Here is a 16,575-nt window from a genome sequence, read left to right on the forward strand (position 1 = left end):
GATCCGGAGTAAACTAATCCGGAGTAATTGCCACAACCCCAGCTACCCGCTCAGCACTCGCTAAGAGGGTTAGGATCTTCTCTACACCCATTAGTATATTGGGGAGAGGAGAAGACGGAGACACACACACCACGCACAAAATCAAGCCAACTCTAACAAATTCGGTCCAAGGTACCGGTATGTTGGCTCCTGAGACATGAAATCAGATAGGGTGAGGATATGCTCGCTCTCTCTCTCTCTCTCTCTCTCTCTCTATATATATATAATCATAGATTTGCTTCTCCCAATCCTGCCTGCCCCCCTTAAGACTTGAAATGGAAAGCACTCTTTGTGCATCTTCCTGGTTCTAAAAGACAAGGCATCCAAAAAGCTGCAATCCCGCTTACCTAGATGAGATCATAGGATTGCACTGCAAAAGTTGTTTTGCCAAATTCAAGACAAATTTTTATTTACCAGTAGACTATAGAGAAATGGGGTGCAAGAGAGCAGAGTGAGGTAATGCTTCGCTTTCACATTTGTAGGCCTAAGAAGTGGTTGTGAAGCCACTCTGTAATTAGCTGATGCTAGCTATATTCACACAAAACATAGTGGCATTCATGCTCAAAAAGCACTCTTTCAGATGTACAGAACCTTCACTCCAAAAGGAGGAATTGTGTGGTTTCCATTAAGCTTAATCTTGAGCTTCCTAAGAACAGATGGCAAAAAAATTAGTTGGCATTTCTGCCTAAAGAGGCAACAAGCTGTGCTTAAGCAATATCAAATTAAATGCCCATTGTGGGGACAGGCGAGAGGGAACAGTAGTGTTTTATGTAATGCCTTCCATACAGTAACTTGGGCAGGGTAAGTTTTATTAAACCCAAATAATTGTATTTTGGGTAGAGGTAGAAAGAGGGAGTGACTATACTGCCTCATGTACCATCTTCTTTAGAAATGTAAATATAGCTTTAGAAGCTTTTTGAAAATTGTATTCATTCAAATGTGAGCCACTTTAGTGATCTCTTGGAATTGGCATCTTATAGAAGCAGAAATATGTGGACACCTCCACCCCTCATACATTGTTCCTGTTACCAACATATACCCGGTACTTTCTAGTCAAAAGATTTGCATGAATGTTTTGAGAAACCATATGCTATATTTCCATTACTTGAGAACTATGTGGATCACTTCCAACATGCACCCCTTCCTCCCCAATGTTCTCTCTCAGCAACTGGGTCCTTCCACTAGAATACGGTAGATAGCTCTGTGGAGCTAGCAGACAGCCCTGTTGCCAAATCAAACCACTATGTCCCACCCCTAATATCCTGGACCCAAATAGTCTTAAGGAATGACAGCAGCAAATACAGTCCTTTCACTGATTGGGGATTCCTCTCCCGGTAATGGGGGTAGTTAGAAGATGAACAGTTTCCTTCCTCTTCTGCACCGTGAATAATAATACCTTTATTGTCAATGTACAACCTGTGTACAATGAAATTAACCGAGCTTTCCCCCCCCCCCCCAAAAACACTCAATCTCATTGCACTCTGTGTGCTTGTCGCACAATACACCAACCCCGAAAGTCAGTTGCACTATATTATTTTCCATTCAGCAGCCTAACAGCCCACAGATAGAAACCCTTTGGTACAACTGATTATACTTCTATCCTGCTGGTCCCTGCTTGTTTCCACCATAACTGCATAGAATTTCTTCTGTTGCTGCAAGTGTATTTAAAAAAACAAACCCAAAACACAACATGCAACTGTTACAAAATAGGTCTCTTTATAGAAAGTTGTAGAGGTAATCATCATTATAAGAACAAAATGGGTTTGCTGGGATTATGGAGACATTTGGGAGATATTTAGCTCAAAGCCTACAGTATTTTTACAAAACTTTTCATGTACCAATAAAGGACTCCCAGGAAATATTTTTATTGCTATTGTATTTCAAAATAAAACTTCAATTTACAAGTTGGAATATATATATATATATATATATATGGCATGAATATTAAACTCCCACAAATTTGTAAAAAGGTATCACCATTTTTCCTTGATTGTTTTACTCATTTGTTTGCAGCATATAGAGAAACTAATGGTACATATCCTACCCAAGTTCACACGTAAAAAGTGTCATTTTAAATAAAACACAAATGGGTTTATCAAAAGTTCATTTCCATCAAGAAACATGACAAAAGTGCAGAAAAGTTCTGTTACAGATACTTCTTAATATGAACAACTGGATAAGATAAACAGTGTTTTGGCGGGAGGCTAGTGTGGTAAAATCCATGCCACCAGTACAGCAGTCCCTTTCATCTTCCAGCTACAGAACCTGATGAAACCATTACAAGAAATAAGTTTTACAAATTAACAGTGGTACACGCAGTTCAGCTACGCTGGCATTCTAGGGGTGCCATTAGGAGTGGCCCTCTTGGTCTTCTGAATTTGGTTTTGATTCTTCCGAGCTTTCACTGCTTTCATTCTCACTTCAAATACTTCATGTATGGCCTTACGGAAACAGTGGAAGTTGTAGTCTATTAGTCCTAAAGAAAAGAACAGAAATGTTCCATACTCAAACTGCCATGGCAACAACACAATTAAGTAAACTCTTTTCTGTGGTGTGTACTAAAAGTAAAGGGCTAAAATCAGATTTCTCTCTTAAACGCAACAATGTAAGAAAAGCTGTAAACGACAACAGAAATTTATGTACAATTTACCAAAAACGACACATTATTTTAAAATGCACCATTGCAATGTTTGGATTTAAGCACTAAGCCAGTAACACCACAAGTTAATGCTATAAAGCTCTCTCACTTCCCTAAGTGAAGAGGGTACATATTTTAAGTGGTTTAAATCTGCTGCGTTAGCCCTTTGTTTTTCCAGGGATTCAGAAGTCATGTGATACTGAAGCCACAAAATAATGAAGACCAACCAAGTTTTATGAAATATATTTTAAGTTGAAATACCTCTCTAGGGAGGCTGAAGTCATGAAGACTGAGTTATTCTATGCATACATTCCCCACAGCATTTGGAGAGTAAGTATGATGCAGTAAGTTTTCAAAAACAAAAGGCAAGGAAGTTACTGCTGCTTAAGTGGAAACTCTTGTGTGTACTTGTGTATTTAGAGGATGGTAGGAAAATATGGGAGTAGAATGAGAGGTGAATATAATGAGAAAGTGTCACTCCTGATCAAGTGTTAGGGAGGAGAAAAGTTCCAGTTCCGGAAACCCTCTAGTGTTGGGACTAGGATACACAGGTTGAAATACCCTTTCTACCATTAAAGCTCACTTTGTGACTTTAGCCTAGCTGCAGTCTCAACTCTTAACCTCTCTCAAAGATATGTAATAATCATGAGGGACGAAGAACATTATGCCACTCTGAACTGAAATGCCCAGATATATAATGTAACAACATGAATACATGGCTCCAGCAACTTGTAACAGAGGCTGTAGCAAGCCCAATGAATAATCAGCTGTAATACCTCCACACTCTCTGCATTCTTTACTATAGTTTTGTCACAGCTTGTACATCACAAAGACAAATATTTAATTATTAATTGGGAACAAGATTCTGAAGAATTTTTAAACTTTCAAAATGAAGTTCAATACCTTTTCTCTCAAAGCTTTCTTCTCTGACAAAGCAAACTAGTGCCAGGAACTTTGTCACTTCCTTTAAATAAAGGACTGTTGTGTTGTTCAGTTTTATTATTGCTGTTGATTCTTTGTCGTAAGGAGTTCCTGCTCCATCTGCTTTGAGCCTGAACAGCAAGACAAAGGTGATGTTGGGGAGAAGATAAATGCTATGATTTTATCTGCTTGAATGAATGTTTTTATTGCTGCTTTCAAGACTATTTAAAGCAAAATATGTTTGAAGCAGATATTGCCAACCTTTTTAGGCCTGTGGTAACATTTACAAGCTGGAAAAACTGTTGTGGGCAGACCCTCTCCCCTAATCAAGTGCACACCACAACCCATTCCATCAAATGCTTCTTTCAAGTCTTAATTCAGTAGAGGAAGAAGACCCTTTGGGTTGACATGCACCTTTGGGTGCTATGTTGAGATCCCCCGTGAGCTCCTGTTGTTCAGTCCCAGCTTCTGCCCACCTAGCAGTTAAGCACATCAAGTGCAAGTAAATAAATAGGTATCGATCTGGCGGGAACGTAAATGGCGTTTCCGTGCGCTGCTCTGGTTCACCAGAAGCGGCTTAGTCATGCTGGCCACATGACCCGGAAGCTGTCTGCGGACAAACGCGGGCTCCCTCGGCCTATAGAGCGAGATGAGTGCCGCAACCCCAGAGTCGTCCGCGACTGGACCCAACGGTCAGGGGTACCTTTACCTTTAGTGTATAAATATCTTATTCCAGCTCTATTTTCAATCCTAGACTGTTTAAAAATTTGCAGGTAAAAAAAAAGTCCTGCCATGTATATATAAAAAGTGCTGTAGATTAAACAAGACTAAGGCGAATTCACTTAATCTTTTCTACACCCCAGCCTATTCTGCTCTATCAGTTGTAAAAGCTTTAGAGTTCCAAAATCACTTTTATCTACATACACATACCAGTAACTCTGGTGACCTTTCACACACAGAGAGAGTGTACTTTTGCAATTAAAGTTTTTTTTCTATCCTGAAATAATAACAGCAAGCTAGAAGATCATTACTGCATATGAAAGGAAAACCTTCTAATCTTATTATTACTCCATTTGCATTTTATTTGTTATGTGACCTTAAGCCTTATAGGTTGCCCAAGACAGACAAGCACAAAGGATGGCATAAGAGTACTTTACTCACCCATAAATGCAGGAGATGTCAATGACAACATCTATCATATCACAGCTGAGCTCATAAGTTTGCATGTCCACTGGGGTACTGTCTGTTGCAATATAAATTTTACTGACTACATCAAACAGAAAGGCTTTCTCAATTCCAGAATTCTACAAGGAAACAGGGAGAATATAGATTTCATTGAAGGAACCAAGTCTTTAGACAATAAAGATGATGCTCGCATTGTGCGTTAGAAAAGCTGGTGAAATATGATATTATAAAAATAGTCTTAGTGTAATTCTTGGGCACAGACCAACAGAACTCACAGCATTGCTGTGCCCCACTGACAGTAATGGAAGGAGTTTTCATCATGACTAACAACAATCCCACTTTCAACGAGATTTACTTGCGACTAACTTCTAACATTTCATTTTAAATTTAGTATTTCTTAAAATCCCAAAATGATAACAGTGAATTAATACAATTAATACAAAAGTGTACTGGAGCCAGGTACATCCTATGAATCAGCCTGAGTGACTGAGCTGCAATCCTAACACCAAGCTATGCAGAACAGTGCATGAGAACAGTGGATACAGTTCTGATAAATACCGTATTTTTCCTTTCCATAGGGCGCACTGGACCATAGGGCACACCTCGTTTTTAGAGGAGGAAACAAGAAAAAAAAATCTGGTTTTTCTCCTCTAAAAGCCCTGTTTTTTCAGCTGCTCAAATTTGTGCAGCTTTTTTGCAAAGGGAAAAGTCCTGTTTTTTTGAGGATCAGCTCAAAGTTTTGCAGCTTTTTTTGCAAAGGGAAAAGCCCTGTTTTTTGAGGATCAGCTCAAAGTTTTGCAGCTTTTTTTGCAAAGCGAAAAGCCCTGTTTTTTTGAGGATCAGCTCAAAGTTTTGCAGCTTTTTTGCAAAGGGAAAAGCCCTGTTTTTTGAGGATCAGCTCAGATTTGTGCAGCTTTTTTGCAAAGGGGAAAAAGCAAAGAGGAAAAGCCCTGTTTTTATGGGGTTCAACTCACATTTCTACAGCTTATTAAGGAAAGGGAGCCGTTTCTACAGTTTCCAGACAGATAATCTAATCAGCCAGTCACATGTCGCTGGGGAAACAAACAACCTCCTTCTGCAGCACATTCAACAATAGAGGCCTGGGCAAGGGGGCCGTGCTGAAAGGGAGCCGGGTAATTTTATCTCTCTCCCGATCTCTTGCTGATCAGCTGCTGAGCGGGATCCTTTCAACACCCCCTTTTCTCTTTGTAAAATAAAAAGCACAATCCTCTTTTGGCCCCTGGGCAATTTGGCTCCAGGGACCTCCATTAGCTCCGTAAGACGCACAGATATTTCTCCTTACATTTTAGGAGGAAAAAAGTACGTCTTATGGAGCGAAAAATATGGTATATGAGGTTGTAACAAGAATCATAGAGACCTAAGTTACATTCTAGCAAAAGTTTGAAATGAATTGTTTACAAACAAGTTAATGTTTGCAAAGTAATTCCACGTGACTGAACAGTTTTTATTGGCATTTATTTTCGTATACCAAGTATCTACAACAAAAACAGAACATAAAAATGAAATTAAAAACAAACAAAAAGTGTTTTGCAAGAAAATATACAAAGGCTCAGGAAATACATATGCAAAAAAAACCCAACTATTTACCGAGATAAAGATGTTAAGCAAGTTCTCCAGTGTTGGGAGCTGGGGTATCAATTTCTGTACGACTTTGCTAAACGCTTCAAATATTGAATGGTCGTATATGCTTGTTAAATAAAAGCTGGAAAAGGAAATAGACATCAGTGTATCTCTCTGAAATGAGTAGCCCTGGAAAGTTTGCAGAAACAAATGAGGCGTTATAGTGCTTCCAGACAGGAGTTTGTGGAATTAGGGCTGCCCGTGCATGCAAGTTCCCCTCCCCACCCCCGCCATCATCAAAATGCCAGTTCAGACTTTATTTAATTGGGATTTCCCCTTACTGTGGAAAATTCAGCAAGTAAAAATAATCCATTATACATCTGTACGCACTCCTGGTGTAAAAACTCATAAGGAAACTTTTTTTGATGGGTGATCTGACGCATGATGTTTCAGTGAACAGTCTCTTATCACCACACCTGTATTTCTATTTGCTCTTCGCCCAAGCATAATCTAGCAGTTCTGATGAGTGTGCCCATTTTTACCATTTGCTACATGCTGAAGTCATGTTAAAATTGCACACCCCACCCCTCCGCCAACCCTGGTGAAAGCACAGGCCTCCACTTGGCCAATTGTAAAACATGATAACTAAAGCTGGTATCCTTGTGAGGTTAGCCATAACAGGACTCTCATTCCTCCCTGTTTGTGGAATCTTCTGAAGGGATGCTCTTACAAGTAATAGGGTTAAAGTGCCATCTGCCTACTGTTTAACAACTATGCCATCTTGTGTATTACTTGAGTAAACGGTAAATTATATCCTCAACGAGTTTATCTCTTAAGCCAGGGTGGAGAATCTTATTCAGCATGAGGGCCGAGTTCTCTTTTTGGAAACCTGTCAGGGGCCACATGCCAATGGCGGGAGGAAACTGAGGCAAGCGTGGGCAGATCAACGGCTGTAAGCATTACATTTCCGCCATAGGCTGGTTTCTATACACCCCACTCTGCCTTCCATCCAGGCAAGGAAGAAGCACACTGTAGCCAGAAATGCAGAGCAGGGTCATTGTGGGGTATGGCCTAGGGAAGAGTCTCTAGGGCCAGACAGGGAATTCTGGAGGGCTGCATTTTTGGGCCCTAAGCATCAAGGGATATAGTTTGACTATGTTGTTAACAGCTTCCAGGATTCAGGTAGTACATACAACCAAATATATTATTTCCCCATGTCAATTATTGTGTATGCATTTTAAAGCTGAGCATTAGTCAATTTTGGGCATAATGCTGAACTCCAGCCTAAAAAGCTTGTGATTTCTAATTATCTAACCACTGCATCTCTCAGCCATACCACTGCTGTGTCACCCCTTTCCCCCTAAGATTTTACAAAAAAGTTGGCACATCTGCTTGTTCAATATGTGAGGCATACTGCTTTTTTTCATTCTCCCCTGTCCCCAAAGCAGGCTTTATCAAATGCTTTGCTCTCCTCACCTCAAGTGGATTTTTTCCAGCCCAGCATCTGCAAGATCATCATTTGCCCTCTGATGAATGTCTCTCTGTGTTTCAATCTTGTGATCATCAGACAAACCATCTACTTTGTGGATAAATATTTCAAAGTTTATGTCTGGATTCACTTTATATGCTCTTGTCACAGTGAGATGCAATCTTGCCAAAGCTTCCATATAGTCATCCTACAAACCAAAAATAAACTGGATAAATGCTTTGCTTTTGTAAATCCAATTAGGAATTAAAGTGTTTAATCTTTACTTCTCAAGTTAGCAAAGGGTGCTTTTTTTTTACATCTTCATAAACAAAAATCACTATGTGAAAGCACTTCAGCAAGTTATCAAGCACTAAATCTTTCCAACACTCCTATATTTTGAATCTTGTTTTTCCTGCCTGTCTCTTTCACCTTCCCTTATTTTAAAGCAGCTATTTTAACAAGTACAGGTCACTTGCTTACTAGTCCCTTCTGTGTAGTGTTCACTAAGAAATAGGATACTTTTGTGATGGTAGTTTTAACTAGGCATGAGGGATAGACAGATCATCCCATTTCCATTCTGTGTTAGTTTCGAATGTTTCATTCATAAAACATTGTTTTAGTAACATTTAACTCTTATAAAAATTTAATTCTACTATTAGTGTTTCAGATAATACACATAGGTGCAAAAAGCCTACCAGGTCTAATGTCATGATGCAGTCTACATGTACATAACAAGGAAAGCTAAAATAACAATATTTACACTGGAACAATGAGAACTCAGGGCAGGAACCCTAGAGCTGCTGTTCCACTCATGCTTGTGTGGGCGAGGGAGATCTGGTTTTTGCCAAATCACTTGGATGTAGGCCCCTGTAATACATATCACACTACTCCACAGGGTCCCTCAGAATCAGCTTTTGAGGTGTGTAAGCAAGGAGCTATAGTGTGAAGGAGGACAGAGGAAAACTCTGCCTCAGAAGGGAAATCCTGCTTGTCATTCCCTGGATCTTACCTGTACTAACAAGAGAGTCAATCACATTGTGTGTTGCTATTCTTATTGGAGATGTGAAGGCCCAGAGAGAAATATCAGAAAAATTGGGACTGGGGTGTGTGAGACAGGTATTTTTATGGCTCTTGACATCTCTACTTTTTATCATCCATTCTACTGTTGGGTGATGTTTGTGTGTGCAAATTTAGGGTATTTGGTCTAAGCTATGATCATAACCCAAATCCTTTCCTTACCTGAGAATCAATAACAAATATCAGTGCTCCGGTGCCTCGGAAAATCATCTCATAGTCAAAGGTAGGGTCAAAAAAGTCAATTTGCCCAGGAAAGTCCCATATCTGAAAGTTAACAAAGGAGCTGTTGGAAACATCCTCCCTGCAAATCTTATTAGTGCTCTCCAAGAAAAGGGTTTCATTTGGTGACATCTTATGAAACACAACTTTCTGAATCGAAGACTTTCCACTTCTTCTCAGTCCCATTAGCAGAATTCTTGGTTTGACTTCAGTACTAAAGGGCTCGTTGAAATCTAGAACTGAATAAAAAGAAAACATTATTTGCAAAAATAACAACAATAAAAAGGTTTTTATTTGTATGCAACTTCTAACACAATTTCAATTGATTTTACTCCCCAATCCTACCGTTATAGGATTCCTTCCTTTCTAATGCCAAAGAGATCAAGCTTTAGTTGATTGATCTAATGACTAATTAATCTCTGCATTTCCCCTTCACTCCACCCACCAGATATTTTGCCAGCACCACCTGCTGCTTCAAAAGACAACTCACCTCCCTCAAAGAATAAGCTACTGATGGTGAAAAATGCAGAAGACCCTCAGAATTACTATTGCATATTGTAAGCTGTTACAATCACAGGGTTGCTAGTTTTAATACTTAATCATCAATCAATCAATCAATCCATTAAAGCTTTAGTTGATTGACTGGTGAGGGAAAATGTGAAAGCAATGAGACTTTTAGTTTTTGACTATTTTCGTTCTGGTCTCAGGTAGGTAGCCGTGTTGGTCTGCCATAGTCAAAACAAAATGTTATCATGGCCTTCCAGTAAATGTAATCTTTTGTTTAAGATGTTGGCATTGGAATTCAACACCAGGAGGATGTAGATCTTAATTCCCTGCCTTGTTCCTGATGTAGGTCTTCACTCCCCACTTCTTCCCTGGTGGGGAGGGGCACAATTTTGTGGTTCATTTTAGGTGCTAAAATGTCCTGCGCCAGCCCTGACCACAGCTTCCCTGCTTTATATGGTGCAGCATTCAAATATTCAAACCTTCCTACCACCTGCAGTCTGTAGGAGTATAACCCAGAAAGAACAGTACCATGTGCTATTTCTGTACATTCAGATCAGTTCTGAAAGGGAGCTGTGAAACATGAGATGGCACATATGCTCACTGAATCATGGGAGAAGACATCTGATGGAGAAGAATATTCGTTTTGGATAAGAACACCTATTTCAGAGGCCGCTACACTGCAAGTAATATTTGTCACATTCCCTTTTCTTTGAAGGAAAAGAAGAGCACTCTTATTAGAATAAGTGCTCCTTAAAGTAGTGTCACTGGAAAAGCTCTTTTGCTTACAAATCCACAGAATGTCAAGTGTGTGTGTGTGAGTGAGAGAGAGAGAGAGAGAGAACTATACAGACTCTACAGAAGTATAAACTCCTTTGCACAAAATACCAACAATGCTTTCTATGGATTAATGTCAAAAGGACACTTTGAAACAGAAATCTAACACTTCCCTCAAGAAATCCTAACGTCTGAAGCAATTTTCTATCTTTTCCCAGCTCTGTAAAACAGAAGAGAATGCAGCCAAAAAGGAAAACAGTTTGTGTTATGCACAAAGCAACAGGTGGCAGAACAGCCTGTTCTTTTTAACACAAAAATATAGGTAACCACGGTTAATCCATTATCAGAAAAAAGGGTTTTTCCTTTTAAACATGCCTATAAAAATACCCTTTCCGTACCATCACACCAGTGCACACAATGTCATCAAAAATATGCAGGCAGACCCTGGAGCAGAGCCTGGTAATATGGGAACTGACATTCACAGCTGCAAAGGAGCTCTAAACACTGAGCCCTCTACAGCTGTTGCCTTTTATGGGCCTGAAGTCTGCCTTCCTTATTTCCTTAGATCTCCCAAGTTCGCATCAGTAAAACACGTGCAATTTGTAACAGACACTGGATATCTGTACCATGAATACCAATAGGAAGTACTTTATTAAAGGTTTTTTTCCTCCAGATACCGTTTCAAGAGTTTGACGCATTTATTAGGATAGTTTTCTCCCGCTGCTCTTAAAACACAGGCTGAACCCAACCTCCTGTCTCCAGCCTATTTTCTCTCCCCCAACTCAATGAACAAACTTAAGTTTTTCTTTCCTTTAGTTTCTCATTAACGTTTCATCCCACTGCTCATCTACATAAGTTTCCTCACAACTTTATGCCATCTACAATTCACTTCTGAAGCAATCCATACAATCAGCTGCACAGCCACTTGTGTTTTTATTTCCATGCTCTCTTGTACCTACCGTATTCCACTGTCTGTCACATGCCTGGACACCTCCTCCCCTTCCCCCTCTGTTTTCTCCCTGTTCTTCTTTTCCTGTTCTTCCCCACAATAAGACAGCCACAACAGATAGTATTAAATGCCTACTTGTTCCTCTCCCCAAATGCTCACTTATTATTTGGACACAAAGCCTAGATCCACAAAACTCTCTACATAGAAAGTTTTACAGTAATGACATTTTTATATTGGTCTGCTTTTCTGTATTCTTGGTGCTGGGTTCTGCGTCACATATGCTAGATTGCATTATTTAAACTATCGTATTTTTCTATTTGATTGATTTTTTCAAGCTGTCAGAGGACTTGGCAAACGGGGCAGTCTATAGATGTGATGAACAATAAAATACAAAGTTAGATCTGACTCTAGCCCAATCAGCTACTTATTCCTCTTCCTTACACCACATCTCATACTTCAGATTTTATTAATTTTCCATATAGACAAAAACACAAAAACAATACAATACACAAATACAACATACATCTTTTTTTTTTTTAACAAATCTAAACATCCATACATCCATAACAAAACACCTACATCCCTTTACTTTAACATATGAAATAAATTCTTGTTCCGGATCTTCTTACAACAAAAAGGTTGACTTCCCCCGCTTTCCCTCCTTTGTCTTCAATACTAGTATACTTTGGTAACATCCAATTTTAGCTTTAAAATTCATTATCCAAATCCACTTTTATTGAACTATTCCAATATATCTCTTTACCTTAATAGTCCTTCAAATATCTTTGAATCTAAATCATGAATACTTAACCTCTTACAATACCACATAACAATTCTTAAAACCATTTTATAATTCTTCTTATTTAGACTGCTGCTAATAATCTATCACATATCTCTTTACTAGCTCAGAATCCTATAGTCTTAACACACTGTCTTCAGGGTACCTTGGAGCCGTCCTAGTTAAATTACTATCTTTTTCACCCTATCCCCCTTCTCACCATTTTCCTACCCTCTCCCAGGCTCACCCACCATTCCTCTTTGCATCTCCCTCTATCATCCTTATTCGATGTCAGCTCACAGTTTATAAACCTCCCCCCTGGGAGCCTCTGGAAACACCAACTCTCATCTTCCAGCTTTTCCATTCCATATTTTGGATTATCTTGCACTTGTATCTTCAAAATTGTTCTCGCCTTCATCACGGGACTCCCACTCCAGGATGTTGTTCTTTCAGCCAAAGCAACAACCCTGCGACTCTCACTCCAGAGTTTTTCATCACATCTCATACTTCAGGGCTCAATTTCCTTCGGAAAAACAATGCTAGGTGTCATGCTGCGCTTCAGGTTGTACCTTTGGACCCGAAATCCCCTTTCATCCTGATCTCAGGTATGCATGAGCTAGAGGTGAGTATTTAGTAGCAAGGTAAAAGCTGCATATTTTGAGGCCCTCAATGGCTACTGGGTGGGAACTGCACCATGGTAAAACAAAGAACAAAAACACCCCCCCCCATAAACTAGACTCTGGCTCACATTAAATACAGTGTATCTTTATATTTTTGCAGCAAAAATGAACCATGCATAAAGCTGGAGTACCATTATTGTCTTAAGTGTTTATGCTGTAAGCCAGGGGACTCCTAGTTTGGGGCTACATACACAACATACATTTAAACATATCCACACACACCCAAGAAGCCTGGGAATTTTAGTTTGTTAATGTTGTTGAGAACTATAGCTCTGTGAGGGGGTAAACTACAGCTGCCAGGATTCATGTGTGTCTGCATGCATGAAATTTAGAGTGTGTATGCAGCTCAAATCTCTCTTTAACTACAAGATGGCATTAGCAAGTCTCACCCAAGGCTTACCAAGATAATGAATGTAAAGTACTCCAAACTTTTTGAAGTGCTATTCAAAAATATAACTATAAAAATAACGAGAAATCTATCCCCTCCCAAATCTAATCCTCCCAACAGATTTCTCATTGTCAGGTGCCATCCCAAAGATAAAATACATCTCCGGCTGGCCGTTTCATTTCTCCACTGAAATCACTGTAAGCTCCAGCACATCCCCACCCCAGTGACTAATGCCATAATCACACCTCTCTTTCGGTGTGTTCCAAATCTCTGTAGCCAAACTCCAGGAAGGCTTGCTTCTCTTCCAACCCATCTTATTCCTAGCACCACCCATTTACGGTCTCCAAATTCTAGCCCCATTCCTAAACTAATGTCTCCAACTCCCAAACCTGATAATAGGTAAAGGGACCCCTGACATTAAGTCCAGTCGCGAACGACTCTGGGGTTGCGGCGCTCATCTCGCTTTACAGGCCAAGGGAGCCAGCGTTGTCTGCACCGCAGACAGTTTTTCCGGGTTATGTGGCCAGCATGACTAAGCCGCTTCTGGTGTAACGGAACACCAACACCAGAGCAGTGCACGGAAACGCCGTTTACCTCCCCACCGGAGCAATACCAGTACTACTTGCACTTTTTGGTGTGCTTTTGAACTGCTAGGTTGGCAGGAGCTGGGACCGAACAACGGTAGCTCACCCCATCACGGGGATTTGAACCGCCGACCTTTTCATCGGCACGCTCAAGGCTCAGTGGTTTAGACCACAGCGCCACCCACATTCCAAACCTGAAACCACCCCCCAAATTCCCTCCTCTGCCCCAAAACTCTTACCCTATTCCAAATGTTAGCCCTGGGACATCAAGTACCTCTGTTTATGTTTACTTGTAGCCCCATGTTCTAATATCTCCCCTTCAAGGCCCTCACTCCATACTCTACCCAATTCAAAGCACAGCCTTTCCCATCGCAGAAGTCTTCCACATCCCCACAACCTTATTCCCACCTGTGTTGCCAGTGCCTTGAAAATTGTTGTACTTGTACACCTAAGAGAATGAAAGGCTTCTAAAAGCGGGGCCAGTCCAGGACATTTTGCTACCCAAGGCAAAGGACAAGCACAGACATTGACTGGACTTGGCAACTGAATTCCACTTCCAATACTGGTAATGGGACACCATCCTCTACCACATCCAGGAGCAGCAGGCTAACATACAAGCTTCATGGCACACAAAGCTGTCCTCCAACCACTACCACCATCTGCACCAAGTCCCCCATTCTGCTGTATGGACGTAGGCTGTATGAGACCCTTTGCAATCTGCAAGAATCCAGGATCACTCAGCATTCACTTGGGCAGCATGGCTGAGACCTTCTGTCTCGCCAAAAAACAAAGGAAAGGAAAAACCCCAACCCAGTTCAACAGGTTAGGTGTGGGCCGGACCCACTATTAGGCAGAGTGATGCAACAGATACTGGGGAGCAAGATGAGTCAAGGGGTCAAGGTAATGGAAGCTGGAATAGCTCCGTCAGTAGAGCACGAGTCTCAGTGTCATGGGGTTGAGCCCCACATTGGGCAACATATTCCAGTATTGCAGGGGGTTGGACTAGATGATCCATGTGGTCCCGCCCAACGCTACAATTCTAGAAGGCCTCTGTGTATCAAGCCGCCTGAAGGCCTCTGTGTATCAAGTCCCCTTCAGTGTATTTGCCAGCCCAGTCGGAACTGGGAAACCACCTTGGCCTTCATCGCCTCTGATAACAAAATGCCTTGGGCCACTCAGGTTGCTGCTGCTGCTTCTGCGTGCAGAAAGAAATAAAGGGGTGGAGGAAGGGGTGTGTGTAGCATCATGGCCAATATTTTTGTGGGGGGAGGCAGGACTTGGGGGGGGGGGTTGGTCAGTTAAATATTTCTATTCTTTTACTTGATGGGGGCAGCTGCCCCCCTCCTTGGCTATGCCCATGGCATGCAGGGCAAACATTATGGGTGCAGTTTGTTGCTCCCCCCCTGGCACCCCATAGGAGCCAACTCCTAGGTGCTGAGGTGCCCTAAAGTCCATAGGCATTGTCATCCAAAGGGTGTGTGTCTGTGCACCGCGTCTTGTGATCGATTACGTGGGGCGGAGCTTACCTGTGTCTCCCACAACAATGTTTTATCCAAAGTGGGCACCCCCGTGACCCAACCCCGTTTCCTCCTTCCCCTCTCCCAGCTCCGCAACTCTCCCCAGCTCTCCCGGGTGCGCTGAATGCCGCCTGCGCGCAGCCCGGTGGGTCCCCCCCTCTCTCTCTGCCGCTCACTCCGCCCCAAAACAATGGGCCTGGCAGTCACGAGGCCGCCCTTTCCCTTCGGGGCGGCGGCGCCGCCGAGCTACTTACACGCCCCGTCCCCGCCGTTCTCCGGGTCGCCGTCCGAAAACGATCCACTCCCGTCCCCGTAATCTGCAAGCCCCACGATCTCGTCTTCTTCTTCTTCGTCGTCGTCGTCTTCCTCCTCCTCCTCCTCCTCTTCATCTTCCTCCTCTTCCTCCTCCTCTTCTCCCTCGTCCTCTTCTTCCTGCTCCTTCGGCTTCCCCGGCACCTGGCTCATCCTGCTCCGAAGGCAGACCCCGGCCGGCCGGCCCCCAGCTGCACGCTCGCCCCGCCGCCGCCGCCGCCACGAGACCCCCCGCACCCCTCGAGGCTGCCCCTCGCCTGGGACTCTGACCTAAGCTGCTCCCTTTCCTTGTATTTCTTCCTCGCCGCCGCAGTTGTCAAAGGAAAGTCAGCCGAGGCCCTGCCGTCCCTTCCCAGAGGAGAGAAACTGCGTGACCCAAGTCACCTGACACACTCACACACTCACACTCACACACACACACACACGGAGTAACATAATAGTAGACGCCGAGAAACGAGAAACGAGCCGCTCGAGGGAGGGGCCCTACCAATGAATACGCGCACGCGCGCACACATACTTTTTAAATAGATAGATATAGATAGATATATTAAGGATTCATATGCCACACGGAGGGAGGGGCCAGTGTCGAATTTGCGAAAGGAAAGCCGCGGGGTTTCAAATAATGTTTCAAAACACACCGTCCCGCCTCGCCCCAAAATTAGGTGTTTGTGCGCTTTGTATGTAGTGGGAAGGCTGCGGTGGTGACTAGACTCGAGAGTAGTGCAGAATTGGGGATTTTGACAGGTATACCTTTTTATTTATTTCTGTAACAGTGACATGACAGGATCTCCCAAAAGTCCTTTTTTTCTGAACAGCTATTAAATGTATGGGTGTCACTGTCTCCTCTTGCATTTGGTATCTGCGCATGTACAGAGCACTTATGTCCCCATTAGCTCACTAGCACATCTGAGGGTGAAGTATTCTGGTCAGATTTTATAGCCAAAACCCCCTTTTTAAC

The 16,575-nt window shown here is 42.2% G+C and overlaps 1 protein-coding gene across 1 annotated transcript; it reads right to left on the reverse strand.

Moving 5' to 3' along the window:
* Window positions 1-1,733: 1,733 nt before the first annotated feature.
* Window positions 1,734-15,794, reverse strand: LOC117043584 (ras-related GTP-binding protein D-like). Its single transcript, XM_033143411.1, has 7 exons — window positions 15,560-15,794; window positions 9,072-9,367; window positions 7,841-8,040; window positions 6,392-6,506; window positions 4,760-4,902; window positions 3,581-3,729; window positions 1,734-2,515 (listed from the first exon to the last, which is right to left on the reverse strand). Exons 1-7 carry the CDS (start codon window positions 15,768-15,770, stop codon window positions 2,364-2,366), a joined length of 1,266 nt encoding a protein of 421 aa, XP_032999302.1. The 5' UTR covers window positions 15,771-15,794; the 3' UTR covers window positions 1,734-2,363.
* Between the last annotated feature and the right edge of the window lie 781 nt (window positions 15,795-16,575).

This window comes from Lacerta agilis, chromosome 3 (assembly GCF_009819535.1).
Source record: "Lacerta agilis isolate rLacAgi1 chromosome 3, rLacAgi1.pri, whole genome shotgun sequence".
Taxonomy (NCBI): domain Eukaryota; kingdom Metazoa; phylum Chordata; class Lepidosauria; order Squamata; family Lacertidae; genus Lacerta; species Lacerta agilis.